Source organism: Ambystoma mexicanum, chromosome 3q (assembly GCF_040938575.1).
Source record: "Ambystoma mexicanum isolate Mex_15411 chromosome 3q, UKY_AmexF1_1, whole genome shotgun sequence".
Taxonomy (NCBI): domain Eukaryota; kingdom Metazoa; phylum Chordata; class Amphibia; order Caudata; family Ambystomatidae; genus Ambystoma; species Ambystoma mexicanum.
This window is the reverse complement of record NC_090926.1, coordinates 644,837,487-644,862,233: the sequence shown is the minus strand read 5'-3', so window position 1 is coordinate 644,862,233 and position 24,747 is coordinate 644,837,487. Positions and strand designations below refer to the sequence as shown.

General features: G+C 46.3%; 2 protein-coding genes across 3 annotated transcripts in view; one reads left to right on the top strand and one right to left on the bottom strand.

Annotated features, from left to right (window-relative positions):
• Positions 1 to 24,747, top strand: part of LOC138582849 (ketosamine-3-kinase-like) — a 394,390-nt gene that overhangs the window by 163,386 nt on the left and 206,257 nt on the right. The gene's annotated exons all lie outside the window — the stretch shown is intronic.
• Positions 4,458 to 24,747, bottom strand: part of LOC138582848 (general transcription factor II-I repeat domain-containing protein 2A-like) — a 343,390-nt gene continuing 323,100 nt past the window's right edge. For both annotated transcript variants that reach the window (XM_069654534.1, XM_069654535.1), the window contains one exon: positions 4,458 to 6,487. In XM_069654534.1, the coding sequence (XP_069510635.1) occupies positions 4,892 to 6,037 (1,146 nt within the window). In that variant the 5' untranslated portion in view covers positions 6,038 to 6,487 and the 3' untranslated portion in view covers positions 4,458 to 4,891. The remainder of the gene's footprint in view (positions 6,488 to 24,747) is intronic.

Below are 24,747 nucleotides of genomic sequence, written 5' to 3'. Positions count from 1 at the left end.
AACCCAAAGGGAAGAAATACAGAGGAAAAGGACCAGGAGGAAGCGGAGAACCGCACGGAAGAAAGCACACAAGCGCTGGCAACACAGGCGAAACCAAGGAAACGTTGCAACGCGTCCGTGTACCGGAAGCAGCAGAATAAGTGCTACCGGTTACGTGCGCGAAGCAAAAGAACTAGACCCGCACAGGTCGTACGGGGAGAAGTGAAGGAACATTCAATGGCGGACCGCCGCACCAGCGATTCCAAACCCGCCATCTCCCCCAAGGCGTGACAATAGGTTAGTTAACATTGGCACTAGTTAACATTGGCTTTGCAGACCTACCAATGATATATACAGTGCTATATAAATGCAGAGTAGCAAACATAACAGTATGCTAGTGCGTAGTGCAGTGCAACATTTATACTCCATCCAAGAGTGTATTTCGGTCAGTGGTCATTAATCTCTTTAGTATTCATGTTGTAATTCTATGGCAGTCAACGTTATGGTAAGGTATAGTGGCGAGGGCTTTCTGGAGTAGAGTGATTGCTCTACCCCACCACTGCCACACTTACAGTTTTGCTGGTGTCTGTTGGCTGCTGGCTTCCTTTGCTTCCCCTGCAGACACCGGCAGACACATCTTGGAGCCGCCAGTGCAGGAGCCGCCCTTTGCCTTGGGGCCCTTAGCCGCAGGGCTGCCAGGCAGAGGGATGCCTTGGTTGGTTCAGTTAAGACCAGACAGTCAGCCAATCACAGGGGAGGGAGGTCCGGGAGGCGGGCAGAGGGTGGGGAGGGGGAAGCCGTGGAGAACGGGAAAGGGATTGGTACGAGGGGGTCTGCGGCTGCATGGCCATGAGGTGGCAAGAGTGGAATGGAGGGTCCCTGCAGCGCACCTGGGGTCGCCTTGCTGGTAATGGCATTCTCCCACGGTGAAGCTGCAGGCCCAGACACAGCGCCAGGCCTGATTGGCCAATCACAGGGGAGGGAGGTCCGGGAGGCGGGCAGAGGGAGGGGAAGGGGAAGCCGTGGAGAACAGGAAAGGGATCGATACGAGTAGGTCTGGGGCTGCATGGCCACGAGGTGGCAAGAGTTGAATGGAGGATCCCTGCAGCTCTCCTGGGGTCGCCTTGCTGGTAATGGCAATCTCCCAGGGTGAAGCTGCAGGCCCAGACACAGTGCCAGGCCCGATTGACCAATCACAGGGAGGGAGGTCCGGTTGGCGGGCAGAGGGAGGGAAGGGGAAGCCGTGGAGAAGGGGAAAGGGATCGATATGAGGGGGTCTGGAGCTGCATGGCCACAAGGTGGCAAGAGTAGAATGGAGGGTCCCTGCAGCTCACCTGGGGTCGCCTTGCTAGTAATGGCGTTCACCCACGGTGAAGCTGCAGGCCCAAGCACAGTGCCAGGCCCGATTGGCCAATCACAGGGGAGGGAGGTCTGGGAGGCGGGCAGAGGGAGGGCATCAGCTTCTTGCTAGACACCATAAATGATGACAGGTTGCTCCTTGTCGCTGGTACCGCCAAAGGGCATATCGGTCCTGGCCAATCGTCCCACATCAGCGTAATGAAAATCCATCCGTTTAGGCATATCTGCCACTGCTGGCTGAAGAAACCATCTGTCGGTATCCGGAAACTATGGCATTCGCAGAACGGTAAAATATATCTGTACAGATAACATAATACAAATATATTTTAGTAGCCATTCTTTATTCAAATGTATCCATTTACCCTGTTATTCTGCATCGGATGAAACCTAATAACGAACACAAACCACAAACAATGGAAACACACAGAAAACATCAGGGAGGGTTTGAGACTACGATGTGCTTGAGAGGTTAGTGCTGTGGAGTATTTATAGCTCCCAATGAGATGCCGAAGCTGATGGAAAAATGGAACAACAAATAGATAGACAGCAATATAACAGAATATTTGCAACGAGTTTACGGTTGGTGACCCTAGGTTCCCTGGGGGAACCAAGACATGGACTCCATGCCCACTGTGCTCAGAGAGGCACTGCTGCACCTAACTGATGAGACCCAACAAGGCTGAAACACGTGTATGGGGTTGCTGTAGGTACTCTTGTTCAGAAGGGAATTGCCATAGTATTTCAGTGCAGGACTGCCATGTGGTCGGGACAAAGACTGATATGCAAATGGGTATTTCCCATCAGTGAAAGGTACATTGAGAAAAAGGCGGTGGCTGCGGACACTCAAAGTGTGGAAAAAACACATAACAGGTTATCATGCCATGTTCTTTCTAGAGAGGTGCGCCTGCTACCTTTTAAATGTAACGGAACTGGCAACATCAAATTTCGACAAGCGATCCAAGCCTCCTTGGAAAATGTTCTGCACACTGCACATCCAATAATACAACGTTGATATCACACCCTGATATGCCATGGGACGAAGTGGTTTAGATATCACTAGCCTGCAAACAGGTTGTGTTTGTGGGTCGTCGATGAATAATCTTCACAATATGCTCCAACTAACAACCCATAACAATGTAATCAAGCAATACCGGTCAGAAAATGAAACCTTTACTCAATCGTCTTTAAACTGTACATACATATAAATTATTAGTAGACTTATAAACAACTCGCAAGTTACACAATTTCTTTTTTAAGTATGCCGCGGTACAAATGTAATCTACGGAATAAATTGTTGTGCACTGTTTTTTCGTCAAATTGCATAGTCGCACGTCGTTGAATTGTTCCATATGCATACAGCCCAAATGCCATTTCGAATCGCAAAAAAATGTTGAATAGTTCAACTTACATTATATTTGTTAGTTCCATTCTCTTGGCGTAACGCAGAGTGTCCACTCAGAACATTGGTTTGCATAGATTGAAAGCAAATGTTCCAATGTCCAGTTTCAAAATAGTGAATGTTATAATTTTTGCGGCTATTCAACACCTTCCGTCCTTCAAACTATAGCGATTCCTCACTTTCGTCCAAGGTCGAATAACAATTGAAGCTTGTTTAGAGCGTGTATGCCTGGTAGCCACAAATCAAAATCATAACGTACAAGACGCGTCAGAATGAACTCCCCACAAGCAACATCACACAAGGTGACCTTCACTCCATGGGTGCGATCAGCCCGGCCGACCAACGTGGCATTTGAAATATGTTCGAAAAATAAACAAATTGTTTGCTGGCATCCACAAATGATGTGCATTCATGAATCCTTGTTTACCCATCAATATTGCTAGTGATTTAGTTATTTTTGGACAACAGTTACACTGAAGGTAAGTAAATCAGATAATACAAGCCACTGAAAGTCTGGTGTAACCTAAGATTCCATTTGTGTCTGTCTGAAACAGACCATGATATCATATGATGATATGATATTGCATTTATAACGCGCCAATGCACAAGTGCTTCAAGGCGTGATGAGACAATGCAGAGGGAACAGAGGGAAGACAGAGACAAAGATCTTACTAGTATTGGGAAGTAGACGATTCTTGCCCCATCCTCACCTCGTTCATCATTCTCGAAACATAACATATGTAATAACCAGGTGGGGAGGCATAGCCAACCCCAGCGACATTCCGTTACACCACACCCCATCGCAAATAACACATACACTATAGTTTCTAACCCAGCATTAGGAAACCATTTTGAAATAGCCCGAATTACATCTTTCTAATAGGCCCGAAAATTCATCTCTCTGTACAAATGCAGCTCTCCCATCCCCATCGCCTTGCTCAGCCAGCCCACACCATCACCTCCCCATTGCCACGTCTGCACGCGCCCGGTTCTCACAGAGGAATGTGCTCTGCGGATAAGGTGAGACACTGACAAGTCATAAATCCAAGTGCCCATTCATCTCCACTGAACTTCCCATGCACTAACAACCTCTACCCCGCCAGGCCTGAGCCCACCAGCTCAGACCCCACAGTTCCTTTCATGCTGATATATCCATCTGACCCTTCGGTGCCTTGATCAGTCAAGGACCCACATCACAGCCCTAATCCCATGTAGTAATATATTCTCCCAAAAAGCAACACACGTCTACCTATATCCTGAGGAACCAAGCAGGGCAGATGGCAGATCAAACCTTTAGGTTGTTCGCCTGGGTACAGAGATTGTGGTTTCAAATAGATTCCAAAGGGTAGAGGTTAGAATGGCAATATATTAGCTCATTTCACCAAAGTACCCCTATTCATGCAAGATTTTATGTGTGCCATTATTTCTGCATTATCAGTTTCTGTTGTTTAGTTTAGTTCGATAGATGCATTGCTCCCTTGCCCTGACCTTCACACTGCGTAGATGAGCCCATCTGACCCACGTGTGCCTAGAGCAGTGATGGCAAACCTTTTTGAGCCCAAGTGCCCAAACTGCAAACCAAAACGACTTATTTTTTTCAAAGTGCCAACACTGCAATTAAACCTGAATAACAAGGTTTTAGTTTAGAAAAAACAATTCGTACATTTTTTCAAACTAATTAACAGCTTTTTTTTAAAAAAGAAAAACACAATAACAGAGCTTTCCATTAAACATTTGTTTTTTATTGAAAAAAACAAAAAAAAACAACAACTGTACACGTGCATGTATTTTTTTTAAAGACGCCTTTTGTGGGCACAATTAATGTGATTTTTGCTGTTGTATGCATGCTGATAACTTGTCAAACCTTGGCTCATACTCTGTTAGTTTAAGAGCAACACATACAGCACTGAGTTCATCTGTTAGTCTATTTCTGGCATCACATTTGATATAATTCAATGCTGAAAACAGCTGCTCACAAGCATAGGATGACCCAAACAAAGAAAGAAAAGCAATCCCAAGTGTTTTCATTGACTTAAAATTATTTGGCAGAGAATTCCACACTTTCAGGATTTCATTTTCCGAACTAGCAACTGTGCTGTCCTCTGTTATCCCTTCACACTCCATCTTCTCAAGTGTTGCACTTAGGTCATAGAATTAATTTTTCCAGATAGAGCTTTCTTGAAATTCTAGTAGCTCCATTTCAAGATTTTCTAAATCTAACCAGTGTAAGCAGGAAAGATAAAGTTCTTCACATTTGGCTTTATCTGGAGACGTAAGAAAACACAGGGTTGTCTCCATCTTACGGAACTGTAAAAATCTGTTACTAAAATTCTCCTTTGCAACTACTATAAAGCTAGAAAATTCCTTGTAGATTTCATGATGGTTTGGATTGTCTGCAAATGTTGTAGAATTTTCCAAATGCATTTTTAGATTTGGAAAATATTTCAGCTGCCCACTTTCAAGGTCTCTTTCAAAAACCTGCAGTTTTCTCTCAAATGTTCTGATATCAGAAAATATCCTTTCTGCTATTTTCCCTAAACCTTGCAGTTTTTTGTTCAGTACGTTGAAGTGTATTGTAAAATCAGTAAAAAACATGAGGTTGGTGAGCCAGGTCATATCAGTGAGCTGTGGATATTCCTGCCCCTTTTCATTCATAAACAGCCTAATTTCATCCAAGCAGGCTACAAATCTCTCCAAGACCCTTCCTCTGCTTAACCACCGTACATTATTGTACATAAGTAAAGTATTATACTGTGCCTGTACCTCATCAAGAAGTGCTTGAAACTGTCGACAATTAAGAGCACGAGCCATGATGTAATTCACCATTTTTGTGACATCCTTGAGAATATCGTCTAATTTTTTGCTGCTTTCCTTCGCACAAAGAGCTTCTTCATGTATAATACAATTAAATTGAATGACTGGATGCTTTACTTCTTTAACAAAAAACTGTATGAAACCAGATGTTACCCCCATCATGGAAGGTGCCCCATCACTAGTAACTGAAACCACTTTTTCTGGCTTTATGTCTTGTGACAAAAAAGCCTCCATCACAGCATTGTAGATATCTATCCCTTGTGTTCTTCCAGGCAAAGACACCAGTTTCCTGAGCTCTTCTCTCATGGTGTCACCAACAGCATAACGCAAAATTACTGCTAGCCTTGCATGATTATTTATATCTGTGCTTTCATCCAAGCACATGGAGTAACAGGCTGCCTTTTGTAAGTCAGTGGTGAGCTGCTGACTAACATCACTTGCCATACGCAGGACTCTATCTTTAACAGTATTTCTGCTAAGTGGCATTTCAGAGATTCATTGCTTAATTTTGTCCTTGTTTGGGAAATCATGAAAAAGGGAATTACTCACAGCCAGCATGGCCATTTTGATAAAATCGCCATCAGAGAGGGGCTTCCCATGTTTTGCTATGCACAGTGAAATTTCAAAGCTGGCAGTTGCCAGATAATTTGTTTTAGAAAGATAGTTGCAAAAACTACGATACTGGCAGTGATATTTCCTTAATTTCCCATCAAGAAACTCTTTTCTTTCAGCTTTACCAAGTTCCGCAACACTTTTATGGTTGGTATCAAAATGACGTCCGACACTTGATGCACGAGATACAACAATTTCATTACACAGAACACATAACGCTTTCCCATTGCGTTCAATCACTCCAAATGGCTGTGTCCTGAATGATCTTCCACTATCTGTTTTTAATTTTGCCTTCTTTGATGTACTCATTTTGGGTGTTCAAGTCTACAAAAAACACAAAATAAAGACGGATGAAGCACCCAATACAAATCTATCCCTACATTATTGCAACATTTCACAAAAAAGGTACATAATAAACTGTGACAAATCCACACAGACCATGAAGAAGCCCAACACAGAACTACATTCTCAACCCGAGAAGATGGAGTAATGAGGCTCAAGCCTCGTATCCAAAAATCACTGCTGATGGATAGAATCTATCAGCAAGAAGAAGACAGACAGAGCCACTGCAAAGTCACTTGCGGTGACATCCCTTCACATTGCAATACATATACAAATTAGGGTGTCCACATAGATTTTATAACAGGCTTTAGAGATCTTCAGACAACTCATGAAGAGAAATCTATATAAATAACACTATGATGGGGCTGACAGGTTGGTAGTGTGGAGCTACCCACGTTGAGCTTGCCCTGGCCCATTCGCAAATTTTTCAGGGGGTAGGGTAGGCGGTAGGGCAAGTACATATTGAGTGTGTGGGGACATGCCCCCCAATAAAAAAAGCAGCTAAAAAAACAAGAAACTTCAAAAATGTGCATTAGATTTGTCAAGTCACGAAGCAGGCTGTGAAGAGACCATGCAATGCAGAAAGCCCAATTCCAGGCACGCTAGTTATTTAACTGGGCGAAAACAGAATCCCAATATGGCACCTGGTTCACCTCTTAAAAATGGTGGTTATTTCAGCCCACATCAAGTAAGTTAGAACCTGTTCAATAAGGTTCCGGATGGTGCAGGAAAATCCAGTTGCCACCTAAACTGGCAATTAATAGATTGAACTGGACAGAATAGGAAAGTGCCGTATCCTTCATGGCAATTTGTAGCAGGTTATGAGGTCGGTTGTGTGCATTAGTGTTCCAAGAAGGTTAGTGGAGAACTAAGATTTAGTACGGTGATTCAGTCATAACCAGTTCTAAAACTATTAATTGCAATCCACCTGTGCAACAGCAGGCAAATGGTGTGACTTCCACATCCATGCAGACAAGGGAGAAGATTACCCAATAGTAGAGTCTTGAGACTGTGCGTAGGCTTGTAGCTGCAATAAGGTCTCCATTTGTAGGTTAAATAATCTCAATTTACATGAAAGGCGCGTTACTGCAGCACTGAACCTCGCTTACTATATTAAAGACATATTGGACCTTTTCTGTAGTGTTAATAACGCACTTCATGCCAGACTACAAGTGCAGGACCAGTAAACGAACCCTGTGCCTCCCAGACATCTAATTTCCAAGACAAGCACGTTGCCCCAGAGTTATTCTACTAGCCCCAAATGCACCGGTCTGGTGAGGTTACTCCTAGTGTCCATGCTCAGGTGGACTTCATGCCGAATGCCTTTAATTTGGTTGAACATTAATCAGCAACCTGTACTGCATTTGATTTTTTTTATACTTCCACTCCCATAACTCACCCACGACTATACTAGAAAGGAGTGCAAAGCCCATTACAGCAATTCAGAGGGAGGAAACAAGAAAAAAGTACACCGTACAAGATTAATCCTCCTGCCGAAATAGACAAAATGCTGGTACAGGACTCGGGTTAGGACTTGTGGGAGTATTTGGGAACAAAAACTATTTTCAACTAGTATCAGTCGACTAAAAGGATCTATGTTTCACCTGATTTTGTAATCCGTACTTCGCAACAACTAATTCGCGCAAATAGCGAAGCCGTTAGCTTCGAGACAGACAAATGGGCACTACTTAGTTCCCCACATAAGTCGCCAATGGCTATTGCAAATATCCTTGTGCAGCTGGATGAACACTGTCCTAGACAACTTCACTCTAACTTTAAACAAAGCTACCAGCCCCAGCATGTAAAGATGGGGCTACGATGCCAACACTACATAGTTGACTAAACATGCCAGTTCGCAACTACAAAATGTCAGCGTTCAAAACGCATACCAACTCTGAAGCGTAGCCTAACAGTCAAAATACTCTGCTTCTGTACTATGGATCCACCGCAAACCTACATGCCACGGGAGTCTGAGTGGGTGGATCCCGCCACCGAACAATAACGTTTCAGAGCACTACTGTCTGTGCCCTCAAATGGGTCCAAAATGTGCCCCAATTTATACTTTACAAATCATTTGTTTCCACGCCATGTTAGTTTCCCACATCACACGTTTCAATGGAAGATAAAGTTATAGAAGCAGGCTGCTATATGGAGGTCGTTTTAAGTGTTTAAATTAGCGTGCACGGTTGATGCAACATTACAATATTGTATGTGCATTAGTACTCGAAAACCTGTTTGGGGATGGAAAATAGAAATAAGGGGACATGGACGATACCAGTGTAGTGTGTATGCACAACTTACGTACCAATCCATCCATATTAAAGGGGTAGTCCAGCTAAAAATGTTATTTAAAAAATAGATAGGCAACATTAAGAAAAAATACTAGCACTTTTTTTTTTAACTTCCTATGTAAAATTTTGAGCTATTCAAGCTCAAAATTCGCAAAAGCAAGCACATGGGCGCATCCATTTTGTGAAATGGATGCCCGCCTGTGCTGGCTTTTGCTTTTGCGGCACTAATGAAGGAAAAGCCAGCCAGCTGTAGTAAACAAAAGCTACCGCTGGGTGGCTTTTCCTTCATTGGTGCTGTACGTGGAGGACGGGGACCGGAGACCAGAGCAGGAAAGCTGCAGCTGAATCTCGGTAAGTGCTATTTATTTAAAAAAAAAAAATAAGCATTACCTGCGTTTTATTTTCTAAGTTTTCCGGGCTGGAGGAGCCCGGAAAACTTAGAAATAAAACCACAGCTTTAAAAACGTTGTATTTATGTTTGCGGAACATAAATACAACATTATTGTGTTTGAAAATGCTGCGGTTTTTCTTTCCAAGTTTCTCAGGCTCGGAGGAGCCTGAGAAACTCGGAAAGAAAAACCGCAGCGTTTTCAAACACAACCGCGTTGTGTTTCTGCCTGCTGTGGCTATCACTTTGGGTCTCCGGTGCTCCCCCAGGGGAGCACCGGAGACCCAAAGTGAAAGCCAAGGCAGGCAGAAACACAACGCGGTTGTGTTTACATGCCGCGGTGTTTCTGCCTACAGCTGATTTCTCATTTGGGGCTCTTGGGCTCCCCACGGGGGGCCCGAGAGCCCCAAATGGGAAATGCTAAATGCTGCAGTGTTTCTGCCTAACTTTCACTTTGGGTCTCCAGTGCTCCCCTGGGGGAGCACCCAAAGCTATAGCCACAGCAGGCAGAAACACAACGCGGTTGTGTTTGAAAACGCTGCGGAGGAGCCTGAGAAACTCGGAAAGAAAAACCGCAGCGTTTTCAAACACAATAACGTTGTATTTATGTTCCGCAAACATAAATACAACGTTTTTAAAGCTGCGGTTTTATTTCTAAGTTTTCCGGGCTCCTCCAGCCCGGAAAACTTAGAAAAAAAACAGCAGCTAGTGCTTATTTTGAAAAAAAAATAAATAGCACTTACTGAGATTCAGCTGCAGCTTTCCTGCTCTGGTGTCCGGTCCCTGTCCTCTGCGTACAGCACCAATGAAGGAAAAGCCACCCAGCGGTAGATTTTGTTTACTACAGCTGGCTGGCTTTTCCTTCATTAGTGCCGCAAAAGCAAAAGCCAGCACAGGCGGGCATCCATTTCACAAAATGGATGCGCCCATGTGCTTGCTTTTGCGAATTTTGAGCTTGAATAGCTCAAAATTTTACATAGGAAGTTTAAAAAAAAAAGTGCTAGTATTATTTTTTTAATGTTGCCTATCTATTTTTTAAATAACATTTTTAGCTGGACTACCCCTTTAAGGAAAATGAAACCCACATCGAAACCCCGGTTTACACTCCATACCCCCTCGCTAAAATGCACGCAGACAAGTTCAACCCCTGCAGTGTATACCTCAGAGTTGGCTCCCTGTGGGAAAACGTCGTCGTGTTTATGGGTGAGGTAGCGGGCCCTCTCCTCACGTCCCACTAACTCCTTCCGCTGGCCGCGCTGTAGCAGGCCACAGAGCTCGCTCCAATCGTGGTGGCTCCTGCAGTCACTGTTGCCAGCTGGGGCCCTGCGGGTCTCGCGCTCATCTAAGTCTCTTGGCGCGTGCAGACAGGCCGAGGGGGAAAAGAAAGCACCTGCACGTGACGACGGGCGCGGCAACGGGCACGAGGATAGCGCAAGCTTCGGCACGGGACCCCACCCACTCCAGACCGCACATGACGCTGCGCTTCCCCGCCCCAATCCCCGGGCCCACGTTCCAAAGCGCCAGACAATGTAGAGTCCTAGCTGGGGGTGTGGCTTCAGGGTTCTTCCCAGAGAACTGTGGGAGCCGACGCCGTGACTACAGTTTATGACTGTAGTCACGGCGTGCCCACAGAGACGGCTCGGCGTGCCAGCAGCGGCACACGTTCGCCATCACTGGCCTAGAGCGACGGAGAGACCTTGAGATATTCATACTGGAGGGGGGATGGATGGGCATGAGGCGTGCAGACGAGGCCCGGAACACTGCTGATGGGAGACACACTTATGTGGATTGCAGGGTCGGGGTCTGCGAGAGGGGAGCCTGGAGACACTGGTCTGGGGAGGCCGTGTGAACAATAGCCCCTGTGGGGAAGATACCTTTGAAGTGTACATGGTGTTTGGCACTTTGGCCGTTCTCACCCACCCAGTACTGTAGTGGGTTATAATGGAGGGGGTATGGATTGTTGCAGAGTAGGTGAGCGTAAAAGGGCACTTCTTTCATGTCCCTCATAGACTTGCCACCAGCTGGCCGCACTTTTATTTATTGTCTCTTATTTATTTATTGTTTATTTGAATTATTGTCTTATTTATTTTATTGTTATCATATGTACTGCACTGCCCCCTCCTCCTTTCCCCTGCACTTTTCCCTCCCCCGCCCTCGTCTGCACTTAAGCGATCTCAATGTCACCTGGCCTAGTAAAATCGTTGTCTCTGTCTTCCCTCTGTTCTCCCTCCCTTGGCTCGTCACACCGTGAAACTCTTGTGTATAGCGTGTTATAAATGCCATATCATAGAAAATTGAGCGTTCTTTGATTCACAAAAAAATGTAAACAATTATTCATAAAAGCTCATTTGAATTTTATTTTGTTGCTGATGGCACAAATATACTACAAATTGTATACTTCGGGTTGCAGCACATTGTGTGAAAATCACCTGTACTGTCCACTCTCACTGGGGAATTTGGCGCAAATGGCTCCAACGACACAGGTGGGTATAACTCGTTGAACGCAGAATCCAAGCCTCCCATAAAGCCACCATGTAAATGAACGGTAGGCCACCAGCCTGTACCACCTGTGGAAGAGAAACATACAGACTATTTAAATGAATCTGATAAGTGTACAAACCTTACTTGAAAATACAGCCTGCATCCTATGGCATAGTTGCCCGTACCAAGGTTACTTCATGGATCAATGAACTTGGGCTTTAAAGTGTACACACATTACAAAAGTGAACACACATGCAATCTATAACGTTTGGGGCACAGAGAAATATTGTTTCTTAGTTGAACGTGAAAGACACATAAAATGAACACTCTGATTTCTCACAAGTCAGAGAAATGTATTCAATTGGCAGACTACATTCATTAGGCAGCAATAGATCAAAGTTAAGTTACGACAATATAGGAGACAAACATGAAATGTTAGTGGCCTCAGTGGTCAAAATGGCATCACATCTAGAGTATACTTACTCGTGACTTGGATTGCAAGGGCAAACTTTTGCGTGAAGTTCATGCATAAGCATCATCATAATCCTCAACACGGACCTTGTGAGTCAGGCTGCCTTGAAGTCATGCAGCTCGGTAACGCATAGCGCTGGTGTGTCTTCTTCCGTTATGTAGGCCAAGCATCCAGAGTTTTCTTTGAAGCAGCAGTTCTCCTCCTTGGTTGGCATCACCTTGCACCGATTGCAGGTACACCAGGTGGAAATGTCCTCCATGTGACTAGGCTCAGGATCCAGTGATTCGTCTTCCCAACTGTTGTTGCCCCATTGTTTCTGCATCTTTCTCTATCAACTAATTCTGCCTCGGAATACTCTGGCTTGTACTGGTAGGGCTGTATTGTTGCCATTACACGACAACATGTTTAAATCAAACGCAAGTAACGATTGAAATCAATAGTAATGCTAGTATAAGTATCTGTTCACACGGGCTCTGTGCAACAAAGATAGCTGAACAGAGCAGAAACGAGTCACAGACAGTGAAACGATTGAAAAAGCAACTCTGATGTTGTCTGATGAGAAGCGGTCTGTTTATACCTATTGAGGAAAGAGGCGTCCTGCCATTTCCATGGAGACACGTCATTAGCTGGCGCACAGAGAACATTGACACAAGACGTGCATTCGCGTTGTGAAATGACCCGTCACGTCTACTGATGTCAGCTTCAGGGGCGGGTGATATGATTTAGTGCCCACGCGGAACTTAGGGCGATGCGGCAACGGATAACATTGGCACAAGATGGCCATGCCCGCTCGTTGATTTTGCATGTGTAAAAGTGAGAAAAACTAAGGTACAGTTTTACGATCAATCACAGTTTTTAAGTGGTCTTGTCATCAAGCCTTGCGCTTTGATGTGAATTCTGATGTACGTGAACTCATAAAGAGACTTAATCGCCTCCAGTATGTCCGATGGACATTTCCAAGCCTCCATTTTGGCCTACAATCGTTGGCAATCTACACTATTGAAGGCTTTTTTAAAATCCACAAAAGTCGCACAGATCTTGATCTTTTCGTTAAAAAGCTTTTCCTTTCAAGATGTTAATCAGAAACAGGTTCAGGTCTGTTCCCACACCTTTGACACACCCTGACTGGAATCAAGAAGTGCAATAGGGCGGTAGTTGGATGGGTCTGTCCTATTACCACGCTTGTGGATGGAAACAATGGTCGCCGATCTCCAGGATCCCGAGATTTCACCCACTCTCATGATCTCTTTAAATAGCTGAAATATAAACAGAATTCAAGCCTCTGAGGCAACCTTGATAATGGAATGTGTGATTCCATCAGGCCCTGGGGCTCTAAAATGGTTGGCCTTCTTAATTAGCAGTTCGACGTCCATGAGGTCAAATGGAAACCTCCACCCTGTGGTTAGTTTGGAAGACACTGCCTGTATTGAGCTTTCTTTTTGTTTAAACAGCTGTTGGTAAAAATCCATCCATGCTTCCTCCAAAATAGAACATCCCGCTCCAGCTTCATTAAGCATTTGCCAGATGGTTCTTCTGTCTTTTTTGCAAAGTGCCATAAGCATTTGTTCCGCCTCATTCGGAAAGATCTCTGATTTATATGTCAATAGCCAGTTCTTGTATTTCTGTTTCTTTTTCGTCAGTACTCGGTGAACTTCTTTTAGGTGGCTTAAGCATTTAAGGTCTTTTTGCAGTAGCTTCTTCTCCGATTTGATTCTTTTGTCAAAAATGTGTTTATGGTCAGAGGTCATCTTTGAAGCCTTTTTAAAATCTGTCTTATATTCAAGAAGAAGCGGGACGTAATTCACTTTGTTCCCCTGCCTCATCTGGTTGATGGACTTGTTGGAAAAAGCTATAATGTCATGTCTTTTCATTCGCAGTAGATTCCCCCCTTGAGTGGCTTTAATCGCCATGGTTTAGAATGCTTGCTCAGACCTATATGAGCCCTTCCAAGTGAGATTTAGTAGCGAGTGGTCGCTCGAGGACTTCGGAGTAATTTCAAAGGAAATTATATCTTGAATGAGAGAGCTCGAAAGAAAAACGTGAAGGTCCCTGGAATTCATCAGATTCAGCCACTCAAAGGCTTTAAGCTCACTTGGCGTGTGTGGATTTTCATTCCAAGGATGATGCTCAGATCCTTTTTGTATGCAAGGGCAATTAATATCTCCCCCAACAATGATATGATCAGGGTTAAATTACCAGACCCATTTGTCCAAAGCAGCCATAACTGCGTTAGTGAATGTCACAGAAATGAGTGCGACAGGATTTCAGTAGAGGTTGGCACTAGGCCACGTCGAGCCACATTTCCCGAAACTTCTTTAAAGGCAATAAATTGAACAAAAGAGTTCGGGGAGTCGAAGAATTCTATCTTCATGCCGTTCCCGTTCTTTACGAAGATGACAAGGCCAACCGTAAGCGAGAGAAAATAAAGAAGTATAGCCGTCCAAGGCAGGGGCCATTCGCAACCAGGTTTCCTGTTGACATATTATATCTAGGAACCGTATGGTATGTCATGATCCATAGGTAGATGTCTAAATCCTCTTGTATTCAAAAGGGCCGTCCTCCGTGAAAGTTCTTGTGGTTAATCAGAGGTCCAAACATGTCTTTGTTGGGTCCTTATCTGAGATTTTATAAGAGCCCTCCCTCTTCGGTGGGCTCCACATCCTTTCCAATTCAGCCCTCCGTGACCAACATGTGGACACTTGCTGTTCATGGTCGTCTTGTTGAGATGTAGGGCATATTTCTACTAACATGGCATTACGTCTATCTGGCAATGTTAGAAAAGGGCTGGCTGATTTAGTTATTTTCTGAGAAGCAATTTGGTTCTTTACTGTATCAAACGGATTCCAGGACGATGACACTTCCCACCTCTCAGGAGTGTCTTGGATTATATGGGAACATTGGTTTTGTAGTTGGTCGGGTAGGTCAAACCATGCTAGAGGGAATGTTTCCTCGTCAGGCACCTCTTCTTGCTCAATCATGTATGTAGAACAATTCAGGCAATCTTTGTCTATATCCTCAGATGTGTATGTCCGCACTTCTCTCTCGTCATCACCAATCTTAGGTGGAGGGCATCGTGGTTCGGGCTGACGCTAGTTTAAGCAGATTGTGTATTCTTCTGAGTAATCAAGGGAAAGCTATCCGGTTCAAACAGCATTAGAGTTCTTGTTCTTAGGACCCAGTAGATGTTTTAATTTTCCTCTGAATGGCATTTCACCACAGTTCAATCTGGTGATTTTCCTTTTTTCTTTTTTTGAAAATAACAAAGGGTTGCAAATCCCTCCCGGCAGGACATTCAATTTTGGTTTCACTTAAAGATAAAATCTCTTGGTTAGCCATCACTTAGAATCCTTTCCCATAGGACCTACCATGCTCAGGAGTGATGGTTCCATATCCTGCTCACTGTCTCTTCCCAGTTGGATGCGGGGAAGCTTCTTGATGTAGCTGTCCCATCTCTTGTAATAGGAACTCTTGTCTTTGTTGTTAGAGTTTACAGTTTGCGTTAGGTTGCTATTCGAGTTTGTCACACTAGAGCAGGCCGCATTGTGTGTGGATGATGACCCTAATTTTCTGTTTTGGACCAATGACTTTAACTGAAGCAATTCCAGGACTGAATTTAATAGACATTTTTTATCAGCTCCCTCCAGATCCAATGCCTTTCTTTGGATTGTGTTTGCACATTCCACCTCATGGTCCACTCTGGATTGGAGGGTTATTATAAAAGACTTGATATGTATAATTCTAGAATGAATCATTGCAAGCAGGGTTGCTTGATCTTTAGAGTTCTCGTTCATGGTCTCTTATAGTTTCAAGAAGGGGGCCAGTGAGATAGTTAAGGCAGCCATCATGGTACATTGTGAATTGAAAGATGTGGCGTTTAACCCCTGGTAAGCGTCCTGCGTAGATTTAGGAAAGAAGACTAATAGGTTTAGGAGAGAAGACTGAGAAACTATACTGGGTCCTCCCCATGGATTTTTGCAAGGTGTTTGTAGAGCCCCCAAGTCGGTTGAAAAAGAAATCAGCTGCTGTAGGTCTTTACCTGTAAAGGACTGTAAATGACTTGTCCTTTTTAGGGGCCTATTGTACGTTCTTCAATGGTGACACCACAATGTTTTTAGGAGGTATTGACTGCACTCCAGAGTCAATCAAGCGGGAAGAAATCATGGGTTTCTGAGCGTTATCTAGAAAGAATAAAATCCCCTTTAGGTGTATCTTGGTCTTCCTTTGTCAGAGCTATTTCCCACCGAGGCAAAATAATTAATAGCTTGTGCCTCTGCAGGAGTCTCAAGTAGTGCTTCTTTCCGGAAACAAAAGGACTGCGCCATCCCAGACTCCCCTAATTGCCTCTTGAGTCTGGTTAATTGTAATTTTGATTGTATTTTATTTTTAAATATTTTTATTGGCATTTAGTTAAAAGCAGTTTTGCATTACACACAGTTAGTGAAGATCATGCAGTGATGCCAAGTTTTAATAATAACCGTCAAACAAACAAACAAAAGCAAGCGGTTTCCTACAACAGTCTTAGTGTGTGGGAACATGAGACCGGGTGGGCATCCCGGCGTCCGGGGTGCAGTTCTTGCCCCTTTTCACGTGGCATCACCCCCAGCTATTGTATATTAGGTGTGGACAGATCGCTGCATTGGCATGAGGAAGCGTGTGTCATGATGCCTACCCCCGGGCATCAGGACCAAGCCCATCAGCTCTGGGAGCAGGCATCCAGACACTTATTAAAACCCCAACAGCCCCTGCTGGGGGCTGTTTGGGTTCAGTCCTGGCGCCTTAAGCGCCAGGCTCATCATAGGAATCAGCCCAGGCGCCTTAGGCGCCAGGCTCATAGACTTTACTTACCTCATGCAGACCATGCTGCAAGTGAGTCCAAGCCAACGTGAGGCCTGGATGGGACTATTTTATTACAGGGACTATTTTTTACTCGGGCGTGGTTCTGGGGAACTTCTTACCTGGAACTACTATGGAGGCTATTAAAACCACGCCTGAACAGCAGCACACGCTTAGCGTTATTCTGCATCCAGCAGCGTAACGCTCACCGTGCCTGCAGCCAGCATCCAGTCTTCTGGCACGCCCGCCTCGAATCTGGAGCTCCTAAAAACAAGAGGAAAGAAAAGGACAAGGTTAGAAAACAAACTATTTTCGAATTCCTCACCTGATTCCGGATCCATCTCGCCTCCGGACCTGGAAAGAACATAATTTCAGTACGCGTCGCATCTCCAGCTGCAGCGCGGCGCCATACTCACCAGTCCTCGCAGCATCTTCCGATTCGGCGCTGCCTCCATCATTTCTTCACCGAACTCCGGCACCTGGGGGACAAAAGAAAACAACAAGGTGAGCCAAGAAAACCAACAAATATAACTCTTATCACCATAGACATACCTGATTTACCACCGGAGGCATTATTCTATAACTCTCCACATCTTCATGTGCCGCACCTGCAAAGAGAGAGAAAACAACACGTTAAACACGTGCAACATTTACCGGACCGCGTCGGGTAATACAGACTCTTACCTGAGCGCCAACAGCTACCACGAGAGCATCTTCTCACAAACTCAGCTGCAAGACAAGGAAGGAAGGGGGGAACAAGAGTGAACATCGGACATATTGAACTCTATGAACTTGATACTTACTGGTCCTAGCCAGGAACCTGAGAGTCAATACTCTCCGAAACTCTCCCATGCCTTCAAACCAGTGAAGTAATTGGCATCAACGCGCCCCTGCAATCCATGCAGAATGGAGAGCTCATCTTTCAAGAGTATAAGGTGAGATTGCTGAAAGGGCACTTCGGAGTGATAAGTGGGGAGGTCTGTGGGGGGTGCCATCACTTGAATCCACGGGTGGCTAAATCCATCTCTCCACTTACAGGAGAATACTTCTACGGGTCAAGCAGACAAGATTTGGAGGGGCAGTCCAGTCAGTCATCTCTGCACTACGCATCACATTGGTGGAGACCGCAGCCGTCCGGATCCGACCAACGCCCATGTGGAAGCCATGTGAGCGTAACAGCGTGTTACACGATACATGGTTCATTCAGGGGGGTCTGTCGTTGGATGGCTGAAATATGCGCGACACCAGTGCTTTCCATGCAACCCATTTGTCGTTGCCTTCCAGCCCTGATCTGTTGACCGCTTCCATCCACACCTTAGTTTCAGCCTCCGCCCATCTCTCAAATTCCCTGTGCCAGTGTTGGTATTGTAGCCCCCAACCCTTTTCCATGACATGGCGATGGTCCTTTTGGCCAGGATGCATGTGAGGTCCATGAATCTGAGCACATGTTACCTGACGACGGCGGCCGTTCGGCAAGCTTGTTCTATCCGTGACCAAAAATCCCTCACCCGCTCTCAGCCCCAGAGCATGTGTATCATGTCGGCTCCCTCTCTTCCGCACCATAAGCATCGCGAGCTAGCGCTCTTGTTAAAGGTGGCTATCCTGTGTGGGGTCATGTAAGTACGGTACAACACATTTAGCTGTATCAGTTTGAAACGGTGGTTTCGTGTCACTGCTTTGGGGTAGCTCAGTGCCCTCTCCAATCTTGTTCCGTTAGTGTTGTGCCCAAGTCTTCCTCCCATTGTTCTTTTAGCGCTGTGCTCTTGGGGTTGGGCGTGTCTATGAGCATGCTATATAGTCTTGAGACTGGGCGCAAGCCGTCGCTGAGGTTGCACATCAGAGTGAGGATTGGTTCAGCTTGCAGCTCGTTTGGCCAGCCCCCCCAGCCATCCCTGGCCACCTTTCAAACCCGTTGGTACCACAGGAACTGTCCGCCGGGGATTCCTTCCCGTTGTTGTATTGAGCTGAACTTCCTGAAGACACCCTCGTCATACATGTCTCCCCATGTGTATATCCCATTCCCCTCCCATTTTCATAGCACCGCCATGTCCGTGCTGTCCTGGCATGTGCCTGCCGCTATTGATACGTCTGGGGATTATGGGTGCGTGAGTTTTAGTAAAGCTTGTGTCCTCTTCCATATTTTCCTTCCCAGTGTTACCACCATTGGAGTGTGCTCTGCCGCCCCAAGTGTTACCCAGAGTGCTTCTTTCAGCGAGGTGGGCGCCATCAACTGTTGTAGCAAGATGGCCTCTGAGGTGGACTCATCCGACAGCCATTTAACCACATGGCTGAGTTGGGCTGCTAAGTAGTACTTTTCCAGATTTGGCAGTTTCACGCCCCCCTGGTCATATGGCAAGTGTAGTATTTTTAGTGAGAGTCAGTGACGAGTGGCGCCCCACAAGAACCCCCGGATCAGCTTCTCCAATATGCGAAAGAAGGAGGCTTTGATGTAATAATGCACATTATTAAAGAAGTATAAAAATCTCGGGAGGATAATCATCTTGGTGATAGCCACTCTGCCTAGTAGAGATAACGGTAATTTGGCCAAGAACTTCATAGAGTTACTCATGCCATACAACACTCTAGCCGTGTTATGTTCATGTAGTTGTTCGGGCGTATGTTTAATGTTGACCCCTAGATATTTAAACAAGTCCATTTCCCATCTGAGTCCAACCACAGGTAGTGTGCTTGGGTCCCTCCCTCTCAGTCTGTCTATTGGGAATATGCAGGGTTTAGATCTGCTAAAGCTGATACCGGATACCTTGGCATAATTGTCCAGTATGTCTAGGATAACTGGGACGCTTAGGTGTGGGTCCCTAACATATAAAAGCACGTCATCCGCGTAGAGTGACAGTAGGTGCCCCGCTCCCCCAACCCAGACACCAGCATCTAGATACTGTTTCCTAACCTATATCGCTATTGGTTCGAGGCCCAAGACGTACAGCATTGGGGATAGCGAACAGCCCTGCCTAGTCCCCCTCTTTATGTCCCCGATTGCAGACACTAACCTCCCTGTTTTTACCCTGGCCTTAGGGTTAGTATATAGGATACGAACCAAACGAATAAAGACCTCCCCGAATCCAAACTCCCTCAGCGCCGCCAGCAACCACTCCCAGTAGATTGAATCAAACACTTTAACAGCGTCTAAGGAGAGTATAGTGTATTCCTTTTGGGATCCCTCAGTCTGCGCCAGAATGTGTTGCAGTCTGCGCAGGTTTAAAACAGTGCTGCGCCCAGGTATGCCGCCTGTTTGATCGTTATGTACTAAGTCCCCGATTATTCTTTTCAGGCGTTTGGCAAGTATTGTGGTGAGGATTTTGACATCATAGTTTAGCATCGCCAGAGGGCGGTAGGAGTCACAGATTTCCGTTGGTTTCCCAGGCTTGGGTATCGAGACGATTAATGTTTCTCTCATGGACCCCCGTAGTACCCCATTGGTGAATGCTTCTCGATAGACCTCGAGTTATACCAGCGTGATGACAGCATCATATGTTTTGTAGAACTTCGGGGGGAGTCTGTCGCTACCCGGAGTTTTGCCGGAGGCAAGGGACCTGATTGCCTCGGTAATGTCTTCTCCTGTTATTTCAGCGTCTAGGGCCTCTCTATATGTTACCTCTATTTTGGGGAGGCCTATTTCTTCCAGTGTGTCTAATATGTCTGAGTGTGCCACCTGATGGTCCTGGCTGTATAGACGGGAGTAGAAATCCCGAAATGTATCGTTTATGTCCTGTTGTGTTTTGTGTGGTGTACCTGTTTCGTCCTTAATTTCGGTTATTTGGTGTCGTGGGTGTTCCCTTCTGCATAACCATGCTAGAAATCTGCTTGGTCTATCTCCTTCAGCGTGAGTTTTGGCACTTTTAACTGCGTAGTCAAATTTGGAGAGCCTGCCCCATGCTTCCAAGCAGTTTCCTTGCAGCAATGCTAGTTCTTCCTCCTCCCCCCGTGTCCCCTTGGTGTTAGCTTCCTTATGTTTTATCTCCTCTTCCGTTTTTCCCAATTCTGCCCTTAGTGTTTTCCGTATGCCTCCCGCTCCCGTGATGGCTTCCCCTCTCACGACTACTTTCATTGCTTCCCATACTGTTCCCCATTGTTCAACACTACCCACTTTTATCTCCATGTACTCTTCCAGTTTGTCCACTAGCCCCTCTGCAAAGGCCTGATCCATCAGGGCATCCGGCGACATGCGCCATAGTGGTATGGGTGGCCTGGGGCCCCTCACTTTCCACATCACCTGCAGTGGGGAGTGGTCTGAGATTGACTTGCCCAAGTATTGAGCCGAGTCTATTTGTGGCTGGTAATGTTTGGGTACAAATAGATAGTCTATTCTGGTGTGCAGGGTGTGGGGTGCGGAGAAGTACGAGTAGCCTCTGTCCGTTGGGTAGAGTTCCTGCCACACGTCGACCAGGTCTAAGGCTTCTATCAGCGCGTTTAGTGCACTGGTCGCCGTGTCATTCCTGGTCACTAATGATTTAGATCTGTCCAGTTCCCAGTCCCTGACGCAGTTGAAATCGTCCCCCCCCAGATGCAGAGGCTGTCTTGGTGGCTAGCTAGTTTGGCTCCCAGTGTATCCAAGTGCTTTGGAATCCCGTAGTTGGGGAAATGCAAGTTTATTATACAGACTTCAGTCTGCTCAATCCAGCCCCTCACCACCAGATATCGCCCCTCCTGGTCCGCCTTCCAGCTCGATACTTTGAATGGGACCATTGGGCTTATCCAGATGAGCACTCCATGGGCGTACTTGGAATACGGAGCTCCATAGCACTGCCCGTCCCAGTGGTCTCACACCACCCCCAGGGTTTGCTGCGTCAGGTGGGTCTCCTGAAGCAGAGCAATGGACACCATCTTCCTATTGAGGAAGGACTTAACTCTATTCCTGCGCATGTGGGTGCCTAATCCCCGAACGTTCCATGTTAAGATTTTAATATCATTGCCCATTGCAGTGTACGTGTCCCCACTCCCTGACTCAAGGGTCATCCAGCCACTGATCTTGTCCCAGCTGTCAAGCTGGTCCACCACTCCAGTTGGGCCTTCCTGCCACCCAATAACATTCCACAACACACACGCTCTTCATATTACATATCCCATTTTGTGTAGGAATCTCACCGCCTGCGAATTTAAAACAAACAAAAACCAAACAAACTTGTAACCAAACCAGAATTGGGTAACTGCGCTCAGCATCCACCTTTTGTCCGTGGCGCTCGAGCACCCCCGCAACTGCCAAGCCCTCCAGGGCCAAGGCATGCGGGATGTTATGTGTCAGCAACCGGCCGACACCGAACGATTCGTGGGGTGTGTTCTTTCGCTCCGTCGGAGGCTCCCACCTCGCTCCTGCCTTACAACAAACTATGGCGATCTTCTTAGTTCTTTACTTGCGCCCCTGGGGGCTTCCTTTGCTGCATTCTGCCCCCCCCACCCCATGGTTATCTGGACCGCTGTTCCTCAGGTGACCGCTTCCCCGCCATCATCCAGGTTGTTGTGCTCCAGCCACATGTTGGCTGCAGCTGGCGTTTATAGGAAAACAGCACGCCCTTTAAAGAGGACCTTGAGCCGGGACGGGTACATCAGCATGTACTTGAGGTTCAATTTCCTGAGTTTCAGCTTGACCGGTACAAAAGAGTTCCGGGCCCTCTGCACCGCTGGGGTGTAATCTGGGTATATGGCTATGTTAGCATTATCCCGGCAGATCACTCCTCCTTCTCTAGAGAATTTCAGGATCGTTTCTCTGTCGCGAAAGTTCAATATTCTAGCTATCATGGGTCAGGGATGTGAGCCAAGGGGTGGCCTTTTTTGCAATGATCTATGGGCCCGTTCCACCGTGAGCCCCTGAGACAGTGTCCCAGCTCTGATCTCCTGCAGTATCATGTTCTCAACGAAGCCTGTTGGGTTGGGCCCTTCCATCCCCTCTGGGACTCCCAGGACGCTTATATTGTTGCGTCGGGCGCGCCCTTACGCATCCTCTGCTCGGGTTTCCAGCATTGCGTTCTTCCTTTCAAGCTCCATCAGCCGCCTCCCTAGGTCACTAGTAGTTTCTGCTGTCTCCTTCAGGGTTGTTTCGCCCGTTGTGACTCTTTCCGTGAGGTTTCTCATGTCTTGCCTCATTAGTTGTACATCCGACTTGACCTCCTCGATCTTTTTATCAATGAAAGTTCGCAGGGCTGCGATTGCTTCGAGCACCTGGTTGTCCTTGCTAGGAGTGTCCTCTAAAGGCTGTACAGCCTGTGTGTCTGGGGCGGTTTGTGGTTGCCCCTTTTGTCTGGTGACGTTAAAGGAGTCCATAATTGTTGGGTCCTTTTTCTGTTTCGTGGAAGGCATGTCCCCAGTGGTGGCTGGTATTGCAGGGGGTATCGGTTCTTCTACAGGCGTGCGCTTTGCTGTTTATGCGCTGTTGTTTCACTCGTGAGGAGGTCCCCAGATTGGTTCCGTCAGGCGGCTGCCCTTGTTGCAGTTTGTGTCTTGGGTTTGTAATTTTGATTGTAGTTGGCATCTCCTCTTCTACCTCACAAGGGCCCATGTTTCCAGACCTGCTTGCCACTGGCTCCCTATCTAGATTCGTCTAGGGGATCATAGCTGGGACGGGGTCATCAACCGATCTTACCTTGTCACTGCCCACAGGTTTGACTGAGGTGTTGCTTTTAGCCTCTAAACTTGCTGGGCTCCTTAGGGTCGTCGTCTGGTCAGAACCATTGATGTCTTTTGCAGTGTCACTTTGCAGAATCTCTGCGTCTGTGAGGTCCACTACAATGCTTTTGTTTGAGGCCGGTGAGCCCGCATCATTCGTGGGGGCAAGGGATCCGCTATTAGGTGGGTTTTCTCACCAAGGAGGGGGAAGGACTTAAAAGGTTTTACAGTCGGTTTATAAGAGTCTTTCCTCTTCAAGGCGTTGGTTAAGCCTATAAATGTCGTTCTACCCTCAGCCCCCTGTGGAGTCTTGCAGCCAGGTGTTAGTCTGCAGACCGATGCTTAGTTCTCACCTCAGATAGTTTCAGGAGGGTGGGAGAATGTTTATTTGTCTTGGTAGTTTTTGACAGTGGACCGCTGACCTGAAGTTTCGACTGCTGTCTTCTTCGTGTCATCGGGAAGCTATGCAGCGTGTTGAGCACCGGATCCATGGGTGAATGCTGGGATATCGCTCACCTTCCAGGCCTCCCAGGCAATACGGACAACACTCTGCTTCACTCTGTATCACTCCGCGACCGGAATAGGTTTTTAAAGTAATGCACCCGCGCTGGTGTAGAAAGAGGCAACAGACTTCCACCAGCAAAGCTCCACCATGGACAACACTCTGCTTCACTCTGCCAAGTGTTTGTCAAAGCAGTGTCATCAGCAATGCGCTTGTCACTTATGGTGTGGCAGTATGCCATGTACGGACCATGAACATGTTTTCATGGGTTTGACGGGTGCCCTGATTGCTTTGTGCTGCCTTGTATGGCCGGATGCCCGGTGTTGTCACATGGTTAAAGTCTGTCTACTGGGATGGGTCAGTCAGGGTTATAGGCCTGTTCTGTGCATTTCTGTTGTTGCTTCATGGAGCTCGCAGTTGTTTCACATTGCTACTACTTACGTACCCCAGGTGTGTGACAGTGATTTTGGTAATCAAATCTGCCTACTACTTACCCACAAGTCAGGTTAGCTGTCCATAAAATCCTACGGCCTTTTATTGCCAACACTTGACAGCTGTGTGGTCTAACCTTTCTCTGGGGAGGGAAGGGTCCGGCCACCCACACCCACTCTCATGATAAGCACCAAGATAAGTCGCATGCATATGGGGCCAGCAGTT